The sequence below is a fragment of the Giraffa tippelskirchi genome, chromosome 4 (assembly GCF_054371585.1).
Source record: "Giraffa tippelskirchi isolate mGirTip1 chromosome 4, T2T-mGirTip1v1.2.pri, whole genome shotgun sequence".
Lineage (NCBI taxonomy): Eukaryota > Metazoa > Chordata > Mammalia > Artiodactyla > Giraffidae > Giraffa > Giraffa tippelskirchi.
In genome coordinates, this window is record NC_137278.1 from 189,955,531 (window position 1) to 189,972,148 (window position 16,618).

Below are 16,618 nucleotides of genomic sequence, written 5' to 3' on the forward strand. Positions count from 1 at the left end.
ATAAGTAAGTTCAAGAATGTATATACAATCTATGCTTTCTAAGAACAAGACAGAGTTCTACAGATTTTAAATTAGGGGACAATCAAGTTCTCCTTCTTGCAATACTTCCAAGTATATATAAATATACAAACATAATCATGTAAAATATGCCATATGAGAAAATATATAAGAGAAAACAAGAAGCAAGCAAACCTTCTATAGTAAATTAAAGAGGGAAGACCTAGTATAAAACCATTCAAATTTGGAAGATAGGAGTGAAGAATGCACAAAGGATTTTTCCAAATGGGGTAATGGGCAGGGGCTTCCCTAGTGTCTCAGATGGTAAAGAATCTGCCTTCAATGCAGGAGACTCAAGTTTGATCCTTGGGTGGGGAAGATCCCCTGGACAAGAGAATGGCAACCCACTCCACTATTCTTTTTTTTTTTTTAATTCATTTATTTTTTAATTGAAGGATAATTTCTTTACAGAATTTTGTTGGTTTCTGCCAAACATGAACAAAAAATATGGAACGCTTCACGAATTTGTGTATCATCCTTGTGCAGGGCCATACTAATCTTCTCTGTATCATTCTAATTTTAGTACATGTGCTGCCCAAGTGAGCACCACTCTAGTATTCTTACCTGAAGAATTCCACGGACAGAAGAACCTGGCGGGCTACAAGTCCATGGGGTCACAAAGAGTCGGACATGACTGAGCGACTAACGCTTTCACTAGAGAAGATGTGTGGTTGTTATTTTCTTCTTATTAGCATATATTATGTCACTTAGATACTTTAAAACACTGTTTCCTGTATATTCAGATATATCTGGAAAATGTATTATAAAAGTAATTCATAATGATTGCTACAAAGCCAAAATTAAAAATTTGCCCAGGTTAGGAAAACTAGTAAAAGATAAATTACAAATGGTAACTTCTCACTCAAAATAAACTCTCAGGTCCCACTTTAACAACATCATTTCTCTTGCTGCTGCTAAGTCACGTCAGTTGTGTCCAACTCTGTGCGACCCCATAGACGGCAGCCCACCAGGCTTCCCTGTCCCTACGATTCTCCAGGCAAGAACACTAGAGTGGGTCGCCAGTGCCTTCTCCATCATTTCTCTTAGGTAACTAAAATAGTCTCTGTGCAATTCTATTTACTCTGTCTTCTAATAATGTTAGTCAAATACATACACACATACACACAGAATTCAATTATCTACAGACTGTTAACAAGCTTGCATTTCTATTATTAAATCTACATGTTGACTTACCAATTCTTGTGGTGGTAGTGCTGCTCTGTTCTGCAGGAGATGGAGTACTAAAAGCAGAAATTGGAATTTTCATCTGTATAGGACCTCGATTATTTGATGGACTATACAGTCCTGATGGGCCTACTGTAGGTAAAGAAGTCCTTGTGGCTTGTACAATAGAGTGTGCTGTTGGAACGGCCTGTACAGCAAGTGTTGTTCCTAATGGTGCAGCACTGGCAGGAGAATTCCTTTGAATACTAGGACTGGGCACAGAAGGAACGTTGTTTGGTTTCGTGGGGTTTGGCAAAGATGGCAAAGACACTGGATTTTTGGTAAGACCACTCACTGTAGGTGGGCTTTGTACAGAAATGAATTCAACGTTGCCTGATGGTTGATTGGTCACTAAAGTCCCTGGATGGCTCTGGAGGAGCTGAGGCTGGGAGGATACGGCAACAGGTACGTGTAAAATCACTGGTAAAGACTGTAAAGAGATTGTAGGTTGGGGATTTCCACTAGGCACCTGAGTAGAAGCAACTACTGTAGCTGTGTTGGGTGCAGGAAGAACTGACGTGGCTGTCAGAGAACCTGAAGTCACTGGAGGCTGCAATTTAGGTTGACTACTGACAACCGTTGGAGGAGTGACAAGATTGGTTGAAGACACTATAAAAAAAAAAAACGAGAAGTCTCAGTTTAAATAGCTATCTTTATCAGCTAAGATAATATAATACAAATTTGATATACTGCAATATATACAGTAGTCTCTCATATCTTTTGAGTTAAATCCTTGAATTTTTAGATCATTTGCAGAGTCATTTCTGCATCTACATTTGGTACATTATGAAAATAGCACATGTTTTATCATTAAGATGGAGGACTGCTATCTCTATATCAACAGTCTGAAAATTAGCATGCTTACTTCAGAGTAACTAGCTGGAAATACAACTAAAAAACAGTGAAAACTAGGGAAAACTGTAAAGACAATTTTGAAAGTACATTAAAAATGCCTTAGAACACTGGCAATATATAAACTCGAATATCTAGAAAGAGTATCATAAATTCATAATAGGTAAACTTAGTGATGATATTTTGCCATATGGATAAAGTGAAACCTGTACCTGTGGATCCGATTTTACTGAATTCCCTGGGAGAGGAACTAGTGAGGAGAGGCTACTACCTCTATTAACATTCTATTGACATTATGTCAGATGGAAAATAACATAGGAAAGATGGGAGAAGAATTAAGGAGCTGACAACAAAGAACAGAGTAAATCAAAGTGTTGGTCACTGGAGTTTTATAGTCTTTTTAGTTCAGCCATTTGTGTTTCTTCTCGTTTGAGCAGGTTTAATAAAAATCAATGACCAAGTCTCCTTCTCACTGATTTGTAAAGTCTTTCCAAAATCACAGGCACACATAAAGCATTACTGCTGCATACCAAATAAGGCTGGCTGGCTCAAGGAAAAGTGCTTGGATAACTGGCTGAGCTATAAGCTGAGCTCACAGCCTGTTTAATGGAATGCCACTTTTACTTGAAAGACTGACTTATAAACATACTATGGTTATTCACACTTGGGTATCTGGCAAATTTTTTCTTGAAAATAAACCAAATAAGGCAGAGACTTCAAAGAAAACAACCAACAGTATATATTGGCAACAGTAAAATCTGAGTTAAAAAAAAAAAAAAAACTTAGAACTTGGGAAAATACATCTACCTGCCACCCTGAGAGCATGGTTAGCTTCCCAAATCTTTAAAGGCTCTTCTGAGAATAACTGATAACAAAGTAAATAAATACAATTAAAAAAAAATTATTAATGAAATGTACCAGTGTTTGGAAGACTTAGAAAACTCAGTGAATATTTTCCAAGTGATCAATGAATGACATTAGTAAAAGACCCATCCAAGTACAAGACAGACAAACAAATTTAGTGAAAAATTTACAAAGGTTTATTGGTGTGATTTCTGATCTCACTTTGCAATTAACCTTTAAGAAATGACTACTTGCTGTGTCAAACAATAATACCCACATTCTCTCTAGGCCTTTTCCAACTACATATTTGTATGAGGCTGAATTTTCTTCACATATTTCAACTAAAACAACAAATTGCAACAGATTGAACGCAGACGCAGATATGAGAATCCAGGTGTGTTTGGCCATCTTAATGTTTTAAGTGAAGTATAAAAGAGACATAAAAATTTAATGTAATAATACTTTTTGCTAATTTCTTAATTTTGGAAAAGAGTTACTTTTCACCAAAACTTGTTACTTATGGTATCTAATTCTGTTGTTTAATTGCTAAATCATGCCCAACTCTTCTGTGACCAAATGGACTGTAGCCTGCCAGGCTCCTCTGTCCATGGGATTTCCCAGGCAAGAATACTGGACTGTATAATGGTACAAAATATAGGTTTGCAATTATTTTTAAGTGAATTAATTAACATTTAAAAATGATGTTTTAATTTCTGCCATAGTAAATATCAATTAATATACCCACATAAACAAAACTCTGTAGATTCTTAATAATTTTTAAGATTATACAGGCATGTCAACACCCAAAAGTTTGAGAATCACTACAGCAGAAATCTGAATTTCTGTATTTTTATGTACATTTGTGATCCTACTTTTAAAAAAAATTTTGCTCTTAGCACTCAATTTTACATAACTGTGTTCAGTTTCTTAGTCCATTTCAAGCTCAAAAGAGTGTAAGAAAAGAGAACAAAAGCCTTCAATTCCTAACAAAATGTATTTTGATGTTAAGAATATTACCTGTATTCACAGGGGTTTGAAAAGATGGCGGTGTGCTCTCACTTATATTTCTTTTGGACTCCAACATCTGTCTCACCGTGTTTGTATTTCTATGAAATATATACACACACAAATGGTCACTGGACATGCCATTCTAGGGGATATCTACTTATGCACACAGAAAGCAGTGGCCCATAGGAAGAAAGGGTAGCTAGACTTGGATATTAATTTAAAGCACTAAACTGGGAGTAAATGCAGTGAAGCAAAGCTGGTACGAAAACACTAGAATGCTGGGGTGTAGGGCATTAGGGAAGAGTCTTCCTTTTATATTCTATGTCCTCAATACTTGAACCTGAAAACCAAATATGGGTCCGAATATCTGCACACATTAGTTTTTATCAACTCTGACCAAAGAATTTCTCAAATACTTAAGGTAATACTATTTAGCACAAGTGGCTAAAGAAATCTGCAATGACAAAAGAATGCCTTATAAAAAAACTAGCAAAATCAATATCCATAGGAGAACAATTACAGCAAAGCAAAAAGACGCAAACATACTTAATTCAGTATACCAAACACTTATCTCTAGATAATACATAGCATCACATTCTAAGATCTTTCTGCACAATAAAGAAAATCAGAACCTTGTTCTCTTAATGAGAAACTTGATAAACAGCCTGTTTACAGTTCTCACCTGTAGGGTACACTGTTATTGCTGATGACATCAACTACAGACTTTCCTGGAGATACAGGTGGGTTTGGTGGGTTCTGGGGAGAAAAATACCAAGGTAAAATAAAGCTCAATTCACAAGGAATCTTTCAGACCTCTAAATGCTTTGTTAACATGTTATCTGTTATTTCTATAGTACAGGAGAAAATCTTACTAAGAAAAATAAGTTAAACCTTGGCATTGGCACATATTAAAGTGCTTACACAAATTAGTCTATTGTCACAACTACTTATCATGTAAAAGTGAATAATTTCTAGACCTCAGTTTTTTATGAGTAAATAAAGAATGTAAAAATAATTTATATGCTAAAAGTGTTCAGTAAGCATTAACAATATGAATCTAAAGAATAACTAGATACTTATTCAATAAACATCTAGTAAATGCCTACTATATACCTGGCAGAGGAGGCACCAGATTACAAGCAGAAACTCAACAAACAAGGAAAATATTTGTTTATACTCAGAAGTAATTGATTACCAATTAAGTGATATCCTAGGTCACAAATCAAAATTATTTTTATAATTTTTGTTTAAAAAATAACTACTTGTCACTATGTGACTTATAATTTCATAAAACGATGCCCCAGTTCTAAACTTCAGTACAAACTAATTTAAGCCTTTTTCCATCCTCCAAAACAGGGACTATAGAAATAAGAGTTGTAACATTTATATGCTAATTACCATTATTTGGGCCTCCATTATAATGCCACTATCATCATCTATTTCTTAAATTGAGAAAAATAAGTCCACTCAAGACTTTATTAAATATAATAAATAATACATATTAAACAAAAGGTGACAAACACTTAGGATCAGAAGCAGATGCCACTAATCACTCTTCTCAACAACAAATATATTTTGCTACATTTTATAGGATAAAAGAATGATTTTATCTGTTCAGAGGAGGAAAAAAGATAAAGAATATCTTAATTCTCTGACACAGAAACACAGACACAGAAACTGCTCTGACACAGAAACATTTGAAATATCTAGAAAAGCAAATGAAAGTAACATTGTAGCATCACTGGGAAAAGTTTTAAAAAAAATTTAGGGGAAAGAAGTACATCTTCTAATGAGTCTTTGAGTAATCAGTACACTCAAAACACTTAAAATGAAGGTAAACATTTCAGAGGGAAAAAAAATATAAAAGGAGGAGTATAAGCATAATAAATAAGTATAAATAAGTAAAGTACGGCTTAGTGTCACTGGATGGCGGACCTCAAACGCTACAGAGTAGTGACATCAGCAAGATGGCAGAACTGAAAATCCTATGGATTCCTTCCCTTATGAAAACAATGACTTAACAACTTAAGGATCAAATTTCACTTGTAAGAAGTCAAGAAACCTGTTGAGGGATTAGAGCACCCTAAATGAGAGCAAGCCCAAAAGAGATAAATGGTAGGAAAGTCTGTTGCACTTAACCACCATATCCCACCTCCTTCCTTACACAGTGTGGTAAAATATAAAGGAAAAAGAAAAAAAATCCCAACAAGTGTCCTTTCCTTCAGGAAAGAAACAGTGGAATTTACATGCAACACTCTGAGCTTCAGGGGGCAGTGATCAAGGTACTGGCTTCGGTCTCACCCAACTTGGAAGAAGCAGCACACACTGGGTGTCTTGGGGGTAGATGAGAAGAAAGGTAAACCTCTTGGCTTGGTACTAAACCAGAAAACTGGCAGTAATGCAGAGAGACAACAGGGATAACTCCAATATAATGGTTTGCTAAAGCAGCAGCAATTTGAAAGGCAGATACCAGGTGGCGGATGGGAAGTTCCCAAATAGAACCAGACAAAACTCTTCAGATTGGAGATACACACACAAACTCCAAGAAAATACCATCTCTGAAAAAAAGGTCTGAAAGGAGATCAGAGTTATCTAACTGGACCAACTAGTAACGGTCTTCATCTATACAAAGATATTCCAAAAAGATGGGAAGTATATTTTTTCAAATGCCTAATTTCAACAAAAGAGAAACATACAAAAAAAAAAAAACACCAGAGAAATACGAATCAATCTATGAAATTAATCTCTAGAAACTAACCTTAAAGAAATAGTTCTAGGAACTACCCAACAAAGAATTCAAAATGACTATCATTAAGATGCTCGATGAGACAGAAAAGAACACAGACAGAAAACTAAATGAAATTAGGAAAACAAAGCAAGAAGAAAATGAAACTTCAGAATAGAACCAACAGAAATTCTGGAGCTGAAGACTACAACTGAATTGAAACATTTACTGGATGGGATAAAAACCAGACTGTATCAAGCAGAAAAAAGAATCAGCAAACTTGAAGATAAATCATTTGCAATTACTGAATTAAGAGAATCAAACAGAAAAAGCGAATAAAAAAAAGGTCAAGACAGACAAGAGATTTATTAGACACCATCAAGTGGGCCAATATACAAATATGGGAGAACAAGAATGGAAAGAAAGACAACAGGCAGAAAGCCTACTTAAGAAAAGGCCAAAATCTTCCCAAACTTAAGAAAGAAAACTGACAAATTCAAGAAGGTGAAAGACTTCCAATTCAAAGAGACCTACACTAAGAAACATTATAGTCAAGCTGTGAAAAGTCACAAAGATTGTAAAAGTAGCAAGAGAAAAGGGACTTATCACATTTAAGGCTGCTCCCTTAAGATTATCAGTGCTTTTCTCAGAAGAAACCTAGCAGGCCACAAGGGAGTGGAATGATATATTCAAGTGCTAAAAGAAAAATACTGCCAAGCAAGAATATCATAACCAGCAAGACTATCATTGCAAAAATGAAGGCAAAATTAAGATTTTCACAGTAAATACAAAGCTGAGTGCATTTCAAAAGGAGTCCTTCAAGTAGAAATGAAAGGACACTAGACAGCAACCTGAAAGCAAAGGAAAATATAAAACTCTCTGGTAAAAGTAAATACAAAAATAAATACAGAATACTGCATCACCATAAAGTGGGAACAGAAATCACATCTAATTCAGGTACAGAATTTAGGTATAAAATATAATTGTAAATCTATGTTAACATACACACAATACAAAAAGATATAATGTATGATATCAACAAAGTGGTGGGAGGAAAAAAGTGACCTGAATTTATTTCCAGTTTAAAACAGTTGTAAACTTAGAGACGTGCAAACCAAAACTAAAATAAGATATCATCTCACACCAGTCAGAATGGCCATCATTAAAAAAATCTATAGTATTATTAAAATGTCCATCTTACCCAAAGTGGTCAAAAGTTTCAATGCAATCTCAATTGAAATTCCTGTCATTTTTTGCAGAAATAGGGAAAAGTATCCTAAAATTCAAATGAAATCTCAAGAAACTCTGAACTGCCAAAACAATCTTAAAAAAGAACAAAGTTGAAAGCTTATACTTCCTAATTTTAAAACATGTTACAAAGGTACAGTAATCCAAACAGTATGGTGCTGGAATGCAGACAGACACATAGAACTGTGAAACAGAATACTGACCCCAGAAATACTCTTAATGTATACACTCAAATGATGTTCTACAAGGGTGTAAAGGCTACACAATGGAGAAAGAACAGTCTTTCGACAAACTGTGTGAAAACTGGATATCCAAATGCAAAAGAATGAAGTCAGGCCATTAAATCATATACAAGATTTAATCCAAATGGATTAAAGACCTAAATGTAAAACCTAAAACTATGAAATTCTTAAGAGAAAACACAGAGGAAAGCTTCATGATAGCGGATTTGGCAATGATTTCTTGGATCAAAGCAAAGGTAACAAAAGCATTAACAAAGACAAAGAAGATTACATCAAACTTAAAATCTTCTGCTCATGAAAGGAAACAATCAACAGAGTGAAAAGGACACCTACGTAATGGCACAGAATAACTACAAATCATGTAACTGTTAAGGTGTTAATATCCAGAACATAAAAAGAACTCCTACACTGGGAAAGTAAAAGGTGGGCAGCACTACTTAGTTCAGACACAGGATGAAAAGAAAAAAATGGAAAACCATATTGTAAAAAACAACGGAAAAATTTCAAACCCCTATGTTTGGTTCAGGCATAGCAAATAAAAGGTTAAAAAAAGGTTTATACCAATTTTCTAACAGAAGAAACAGCTTTTATAGTGTGATCAAAAAAAACCTTTTTTTAAAGCTGAGAAACCAGAGTTTAAAATCAGAAAAGTAATTACATCAGTGAAGAAGACCGTAATAAAAAAATCTTTGGGTGTGGCCAAATGAGGATTTGATGATTAGCCTGTGTAAACAAACTGTCAGTTGCTCAAGAAAGATAAATCAGAGCTTAAAAATTTAAATTCAAATAGAAAGATGCAGAACAGACTTGTAGCTGCCAGAATACAGGAGGTGAGGGTAGAGTAAAGGCAAGGTTGAAACTGTAAAAGAGAAGCAGGAGGGAGTCCCTGTGTGGTGATGGACTGTATCTTGAACTGTGGTGGCAGGTTACATAAATCTATACATGAGATCAAATTGCAGAGAAACATGCAGATATACAGAATTAATTTATGTAAAAACTGAAGGAAACTGATAAAGGCTACAAAACTATTTGATACAACTGTACTAATTTCTTGGTTTTGATAATGTACTACGGGTATAGATTTCACCAGTGAGTGAGGCTGAGTGAAGGGTTCATAGGAGTCTATGTGTTATTGTTGCAATTTCTTGTGTATATATCATTTCAAAATAAGTTGTTTTTAAAAGTCAAGTAAATAAGATATGAAAATGATTCAAGACAGAAATATCTATAGGAATAATGACTACTACTGAAAAATCTACTATTGGAAATTACTATGTACCAGGCAATAAAGTTATCAAGACACAAAGAAATATAACTTGCTCAAATGAAAATAAGAGGAAAAGAAAGTCAACTAAAAACAATACTGCAGTGTACAATGCTATACTATAAATACATATTACAGAATAACTAAGGAAACAACAGAAAGCAAAGTGTGATTACAGACCACATTTTGTGCTATGCTACGACACCTGGACTAAACTACATGGAGGAAGAAAGGAAGAGGAGAACTGGGCTACTTGAGGCCATGTAATACTGAACTATTTTGCAGGACATAATAGACTAAACTACTACACTGGCAAGTACAGGCATACCTTGCTTTATTGCACTTCACAAATACTGCATTTTTAAAAAACTGAAGGTTTGTAGCAACATGCGTCAAGCTTGGTACTATTTTTCCAATAATATTTCCTCACTTTGTGTCTCTGTGTTACAGTTTGGTAATTCTTACAATATTTCAAACTTCTTCAATATTACTTTACTGTTATTTGCTGTTGTTTTAGTCACTAAGTTGTGTCTAACTCTCTGCGGTCCCATGGTCTATAGCCTACCAGGCTCCTCTGTCTATGTGATATCCCAGGCAAGAATACTGCAGTGGATTGCCATTTCCTTCTTGACCCAGGGATCAAACCCGCATCTTCTGCATTGGCAGGTAGATTCTTTACCATGTAGCCACTAGGGAGACCCTATTACAGTCTATAGCGATCTGTGACCAGTGATCTCTGATACTACTGCAATTATTTTATGTTTTGCATTATGTACATTAAAACGTATCTAGACGATTTTTCAGACATAACACCATTGCTCACTTAATAGACTACAGAATTAACATAACATTTATGTATTTTTTTCTTTAATGAAATTTTTTTTTACAAATTTGTGGCTTGCTATATTGCAATAATTGCTATACTACAGTGGTCTGGAACTGAACCCACAGTATCTCCAAGGTATGCCTGAGAAAAACATGGTAAGGCAAATCCCCAAAGCTTAATTTTAAAGGTGGATAGAAAATACAATTTCAAGAATGCCTTACATATACATATTATATATACTGATGCTCATATGAAAACAGTGAGGATTAGAAAGGGTTAATGACTAGTTCTAGAGCAGAAGTTCCAGAAACAACATGCAGGAAGTACACAGTATGAAAGAAAATTTCAGACTTCTTTCTTCCTAGGTCAGTACCTCCTACGATTACCACTTAAAGCTAAAAATCAACTATGCAAGAATAGAAATTCTTACTTCTTGTCTTTTCTTAAGATCTTCTTTGGCTGCTCCAAAGCGTTTGGTTAATCTGGCTATCTTGGCCTAAAAAAAGCAAAAACGAGACAAAAATCAAATGGTATTATAGTATTAAAAAGGAACCTGTGCATACATAACAAGAAATCTATGGGTAATAGGATCCTCAGAAGACAGTCAACAGCAAAGAAAATAAGACAAGTTGTTGTATAATAATTGACTTAAAACCCAAAGTAAACACTCTTAAGTTTTAGAAGATTGGCTTTTTTCCTCCTTGCTCACAAACCAGCATATTTCTGAATATATGTGCTTGAATTTCTTATTATTTAACATAGTTGGCAACACATTTAATTTTCTCACTGAGAATTATATATTAATAGTAAACATATCTATAAATCACAGAAGATCCCTAACCAATAGTACATATGAGTCTATGTGTAATATACTCATTGTTTATACAGTTTCTTTCCTACTGGATATGTTCAATTGTATCGCAATTAAATGCTATAGTCAAATAAGACTGCAAATAAAACTTTTGTTCTTTCAGATTGTTTACTTAAACTACATTCACAGAGGGAGGATTGTTAAGACAGAGTATATTTTTAAGGCTCCTATCTGAATGCTTTTCAGAGAAACTTTGCTAATTTCAATAGCAATAAATATAAGTGCTTGTGTAACGTTCCTTTTTGAAGTACTTAATTTCATAGTCTGTTAATCTTTAACAAACTGACAAAAATGTTACCTTTTTAGTGCTCACATTTGGCAGTGAGATTATTTTATTAATTTGTACTGCTTATTAAAAATTGCCTGATCACATACTTTGCCCACATACAATATTTATAAAAATTTAATATAGAAGGCAGGAAGGAATAAATAGAAAAATTACCAAATTGCCACATGATTTTTTTTTTTTTTTGGTATTTCCTTTAAGTTTTTTACTGAGGCAAAGCTATGATATTCAACTGTTTTTCCTGTTGCTGTTGCTGCTGCCATTTCACGGTAAATATATTTTTAAGAATTTTAAACTAGACTTCTGACGGTATTCACGAGACCTCTAAAGAAGTGCTCCTCCAGATAATTTCAACTATCCAATAGAATCATATCATGAAGAAAATACTATTTACATTTCAAATCATCTTTCACAAAACATTCACTTCTAAAGAAGACCCCAAAACTTAAAAAGTATTCAAGTCCACTGATATAGGCTAGGCCATCAATTACCTATGACTCTCAAAATGAAGATTTTCCTCAGGACTTAGTTATATTATTAACACCCAAGGACATACAGCATAATCTTTAAAATTCTTATTATGGATTTACCTTTCTGTGACTAAATATTAATATTTAAGTAATTTTTTCAAGAAAGGTACATGAGAGTGCTTTCTGTACTCCAACTTATACAAGAATGTCTTTCAGTTTTTCTCTTGGATATCTGGTATTCTATAAATTGCATAATGTATATAATATTATTATACCAATCTTTCTTAAAAAGCAAATTTAAAACATTATTATGCATATGTTATATACAGGGAAAGGTCTAGAAAAATAAATAGTGAGCTAACAGTAGTTAACCTCTAGAGGTTATGATTGCCAGCCAGTGTAAAGAGAACTTCATGTCATATGTGAGTGAGTGAAAGTTGCTCAGTCGTATCGGACTCTTTTTGATCCCATGGACTATACAGTTCATAGAATTCTCTAGGCTAGAACACTGGAGTGGGTAGACTTTCCCTTCTCCAGGGGATCTTCCAACCCAGAAATTGAACGCAGATCTCCCACATTGCAGGTGGATTCTTGACCAGCTGAGCCACAAGGGAAGCTACATCTACAGTACTCAAATACTTCTTTTCAAAAATTAACCTACTGGGAGATAAATAGCAGCAAGATCTTTTTTGACCCATCTCCTAGAGTAATGAAAAATAAATAAATAAACAAATGGGACTAATTAAACTTAAAAGATTTTGCACAGCAAAGGAAACCATAAATAAGATGAAAAGACAACCCTCAGAATGGGAAAAAATATTCACAAACGAAGCAACTGACAAAGGATTATCCAAAATATAAAAACAGCTCATCCAGCTTAACATCAAAACAAAAAAAGTAACAATCAAAAAATGGGCAGGAGACCTAGATAGACATTTCTCAAAAAAAGACATACCGATGGCCAAAAAACACATGAAAATATATTCAATATCACCAATTATTAGAGAAATACAAATCAAAACTACAATGAGATATCACCTCACATTGCTCAGAATGGTCATCAAAAAAAATCTACAGACAACAAACGCTGGAGAGGGTGTGGAGAAAAGGAAATCCCCTTACACTCTTCGTGTGAACGTAAATTGATACAGCCACTGTGGAGAACGGTATGTGTGTGTGTGTAAGTCACTCAGTTGTGTCCAACTCTTTGTGACCACATGGACTATACAGTCCATGGAATTCTTCAGGCCAGAATACTAGAGTGTGTAGCCTTTCCCTTCTCCAGGGGATCTTCCTAACCCAGGGATCGAACCCAGGTCTCCCTAATTGCAGGCAGATTCTTTACCAGTAGAGCCACAAGGGAAGCCTGGAGAACAGTAGGGAAGTTTCTTAAAAAACTAAAAACAGAACTACCATATGACCCAGCAATCCCACTACTGGGCATATACTCAGAGAAAGCCATAATTCAAAATGACACATTCACCCCAGTGTTCAGTGCAGCACTATTTACAACGGTCAGGACATGGAAGCAACCTAAATGTCCATTGAGAAAGAAATGGATAAAGAAGATCAGGTACATATATACAACAGAGTATTACTCAGCCATAAAAATGAATGATATAATGCCATTTGAAGCAACATGGATGGACCTAGAGATTTTCATACTGAGTAAAGTCAGACAGAGGAGGATAAATATTGTATGACATCTCTTACAAGCAGAATCCAAAAAGAAATAATACAAATCAACATTTACAAAACAGAAACTGACTTACAGACTTAGAGAATGAATTTATGATTGCTAGAGGGAAGGGATATGGGAAAGGGTTAGTCAGGGAGTTTGGGACAGACATGTACACACTGCTATTATTTAAAATGGATAACCAACAAGGTCCTACTGTATAGCACAAGGAACTCTGCTCAGTGTTATGTGGCAGCCTGGATGGGAGAAGCATTTGGGAGAGAACGATAGATGTATGTGTATACCTGAGTCCCTCTGCTGTCCACCTGAAACTATCACAACACTATTAATCAGTGATACTCCAACATAAAATGAAAAGTATTAAAAAAAAAAAGAAAAGAAATGCCTGAGATGGAAAAGATTGGGAAAGAAGACACATGGCAGAAGGGGGCTTTAAAAGCTCTCACCCATCTCAGGAAATTGAGAAGAATATCTGAGTGTTCAGGACAGAATGCAAGCTCAGAAGTGGCCTGAAAAGACTCTAAGCTGTCACCTCAGACTAGCCTTCAGAATCTATGCAAGCAGGAAGGGAAGGATAAGGCAAGTGTGATAAAACAGGTTGTAAATGGCCTAGACTAAGTGTTGAAAGAGTACCCCAATGCAGTTAATCTGCAAAGATTTGGGAGAGTAACTTTTTTACTTTTTTAGACTTCAGGCATTTAAGTGAAAGTTGCTCAGTCATGTCTGACTCTGCTACCCCATGGACTGTAGCCTGCCAGGCTCCTCTGTCCACGGAATTCTCCAGGGCAGAATACTGGAGTGAGCTGCTCCCTTCTTCAGGGGATCTTCTCAACCCAAGGATTGAACCCAGGTCTCCTGCATTGCAGGTGGATTCCTTACTGTCTGAGCATTTAAGGTAACTGTCAAAATACCAGCTGACCACTAAGCTAACAAAACATAGACTTCAGTGACCATATACAATAATGAATATATACTTTCCAAAAATTGTTTAGAAAACCCACTAATCAAGCAAACAACAACAAACAGCAATAGCAAACCCTGGATAGAAGGGGAAAATCTGATTTTCTGAACTGTCACATTGCAATGCTCAAAATATCCATTTAAACAGTAACAATGAACAAATTAGGACGTATACAAAGAAATAAGAAAGTGTGGTTTATTCACAGAAAGAAAAAAAATTAACAGAAATACAGCTCAGGCATAGGACTTACTAGACAAAGACTTTAAATAAATGGTTTTAAATCTATTCAAAGAGCTAAAGAATACCATTGAGAAAGAACTTGAAAAAAAAAAAGGAAAAAAAAGTTTCACCAATAGAGAGAATATCAGTAAAGAGACAGATATTATATATTTTTTAAAAAGTATAAATTCTGCAGCTGAAAGTACAATAACTGAAATTAAGAAATTCACCAGAGATGGGAGGACAAGACTGTGAAGGAAAAGTTTTGTATACTTTTTTGTATAATAGTAATACGTATTAATTCAAGAGGTTAAGTTTAATCCCCAGAGTGATCACTAAGGAAATATAGAAAGAGAAAAATGAAGAATCAAAATGTTTCACTAGAAAAAAATCACAAAAGAAGGCAGTAATGTAGGAATTAAGGAACAAAAAAGGTGAAAGACAAGTAAAATGGTAGGACTAAGTCTTTCTTTATCAGTAACTAATTTTAATGTAAACAGATGAGAAACTCTCAATTAAAAGGCAGAGATTGGCAAAGTGGATAATAAATCATGACCCAACTCTATGCTGCCTACAAGACTTCATCAAAATGTACAATTTCTGTGCATTAAAAGACATTATCAAGAGAGGAAAGTGAAAAGAAAACTTACAGAGTGGGTGAAATAGTCATAAATCATATACTTTAAAGTGTTCAATATCCAAAATATGTAAAGAACTTTTGCAACTCAACAAAAAGGCAAAAACAAAAAATCCAGGAATAAAAAGAACTTAAATTATCTCTAAAGTAATACACAGATGTTTAAACAACACATGAAAAGATGCTGAACATCAGAAGCCATTAGGAAAACACAAACCAAAACCACAATGAAATACCACTTCATATCCATTAGGACATTATAATTATTTTTAAAAAACACAGACAGTACAAAGTGTTAACAAGGAAATGGAGAAATGGAACCCTCAACATTGCTGGTGGGAATATAAAACAGGAAACAGTTGACTGTTGTACAATCAATTAAACAAAAGAATTAACATATGACCCACAATTCCATGCCTAGGTATATGCCCAAAAAATTTGAAAACAAGTATTCAAACAAATATTTGTATACAAATGTTCACAACAGCATTATTTTCAATATTCAAAAGGTGGAAAGAACTCAAATGCTCATCAACTGAAGATACATAAACAAAATATGGGTATGTGTGTGTGTGTATATACAAGTTAAATTCTTGAATTAATTCCTATTTTCAACAGTATAGAAACATAAATATTACTTACTTAGCAATGAAAAGGAATATAGTAGTGATACATGCTACAACATGTATGAATCTTAAAAATATTATGCTATGAAAAAACAGGCCAGACATAAAAAGTCACATATTGTATAACTCTGGTCATATGAAATATGCAGTATAGGTAACTCAGTAGAGACAGAGAGCAGTTTAGTGGTTCCCAAGGGCTAGAGGGAGAAGGAAATGAGAAGTGACTATTTAATGGGTACAAGGTTTTCTTCTGGATTGATGAAAATGTTCTGGAACTAGATAAAGATGATGATCATACAACAGTGTGAAGGTACCAAATGACAATGAACTGTAAACTTTAAAGTAACTGCTACCCAAATTTTACTTCCATAAAAATCTAAATATCAGAATAACAAAGAAAGAGATGGGAACTAAATTGGGCTGAGTAAAATGTAAATAAATGGCATGATAACCATAAATGAATGGAAGATACAATATGAAGTCAAATGGCTGAAATAAAAATACTGTGAGCATTAACACTCTGCAGGGGGCTTTCCTGGTGGCTCAGTGGTAAAGAATCT

At 34.5% G+C, this 16,618-nt stretch overlaps 1 protein-coding gene and 1 non-coding gene across 9 annotated transcripts in view; both read right to left on the reverse strand.

Moving 5' to 3' along the window:
- Positions 1-16,618, reverse strand: part of ATF7IP (activating transcription factor 7 interacting protein) — a 110,401-nt gene that overhangs the window by 27,024 nt on the left and 66,759 nt on the right. For all 8 annotated transcript variants that reach the window (XR_014081951.1, XR_014081950.1, XR_014081948.1 and 5 more), the window contains exons 6-9: positions 10,720-10,785; positions 4,667-4,740; positions 3,994-4,082; positions 1,252-1,890 (exon numbers count right to left, since the gene is read on the reverse strand). Coding sequence is in view for 4 of the 8 variants with exons in the window: in XM_081589242.1 (XP_081445368.1) it covers positions 1,252-1,890; positions 3,994-4,082; positions 4,667-4,740; positions 10,720-10,785 (868 nt within the window). In the remaining 4 variants the exon portion in view is untranslated. The remainder of the gene's footprint in view (positions 1-1,251; positions 1,891-3,993; positions 4,083-4,666; positions 4,741-10,719; positions 10,786-16,618) is intronic.
- On the reverse strand, positions 499-604 carry LOC145504020 (U6 spliceosomal RNA). The gene has a single exon (XR_014052013.1). It is a non-coding gene; the product is annotated as a U6 spliceosomal RNA (small nuclear RNA).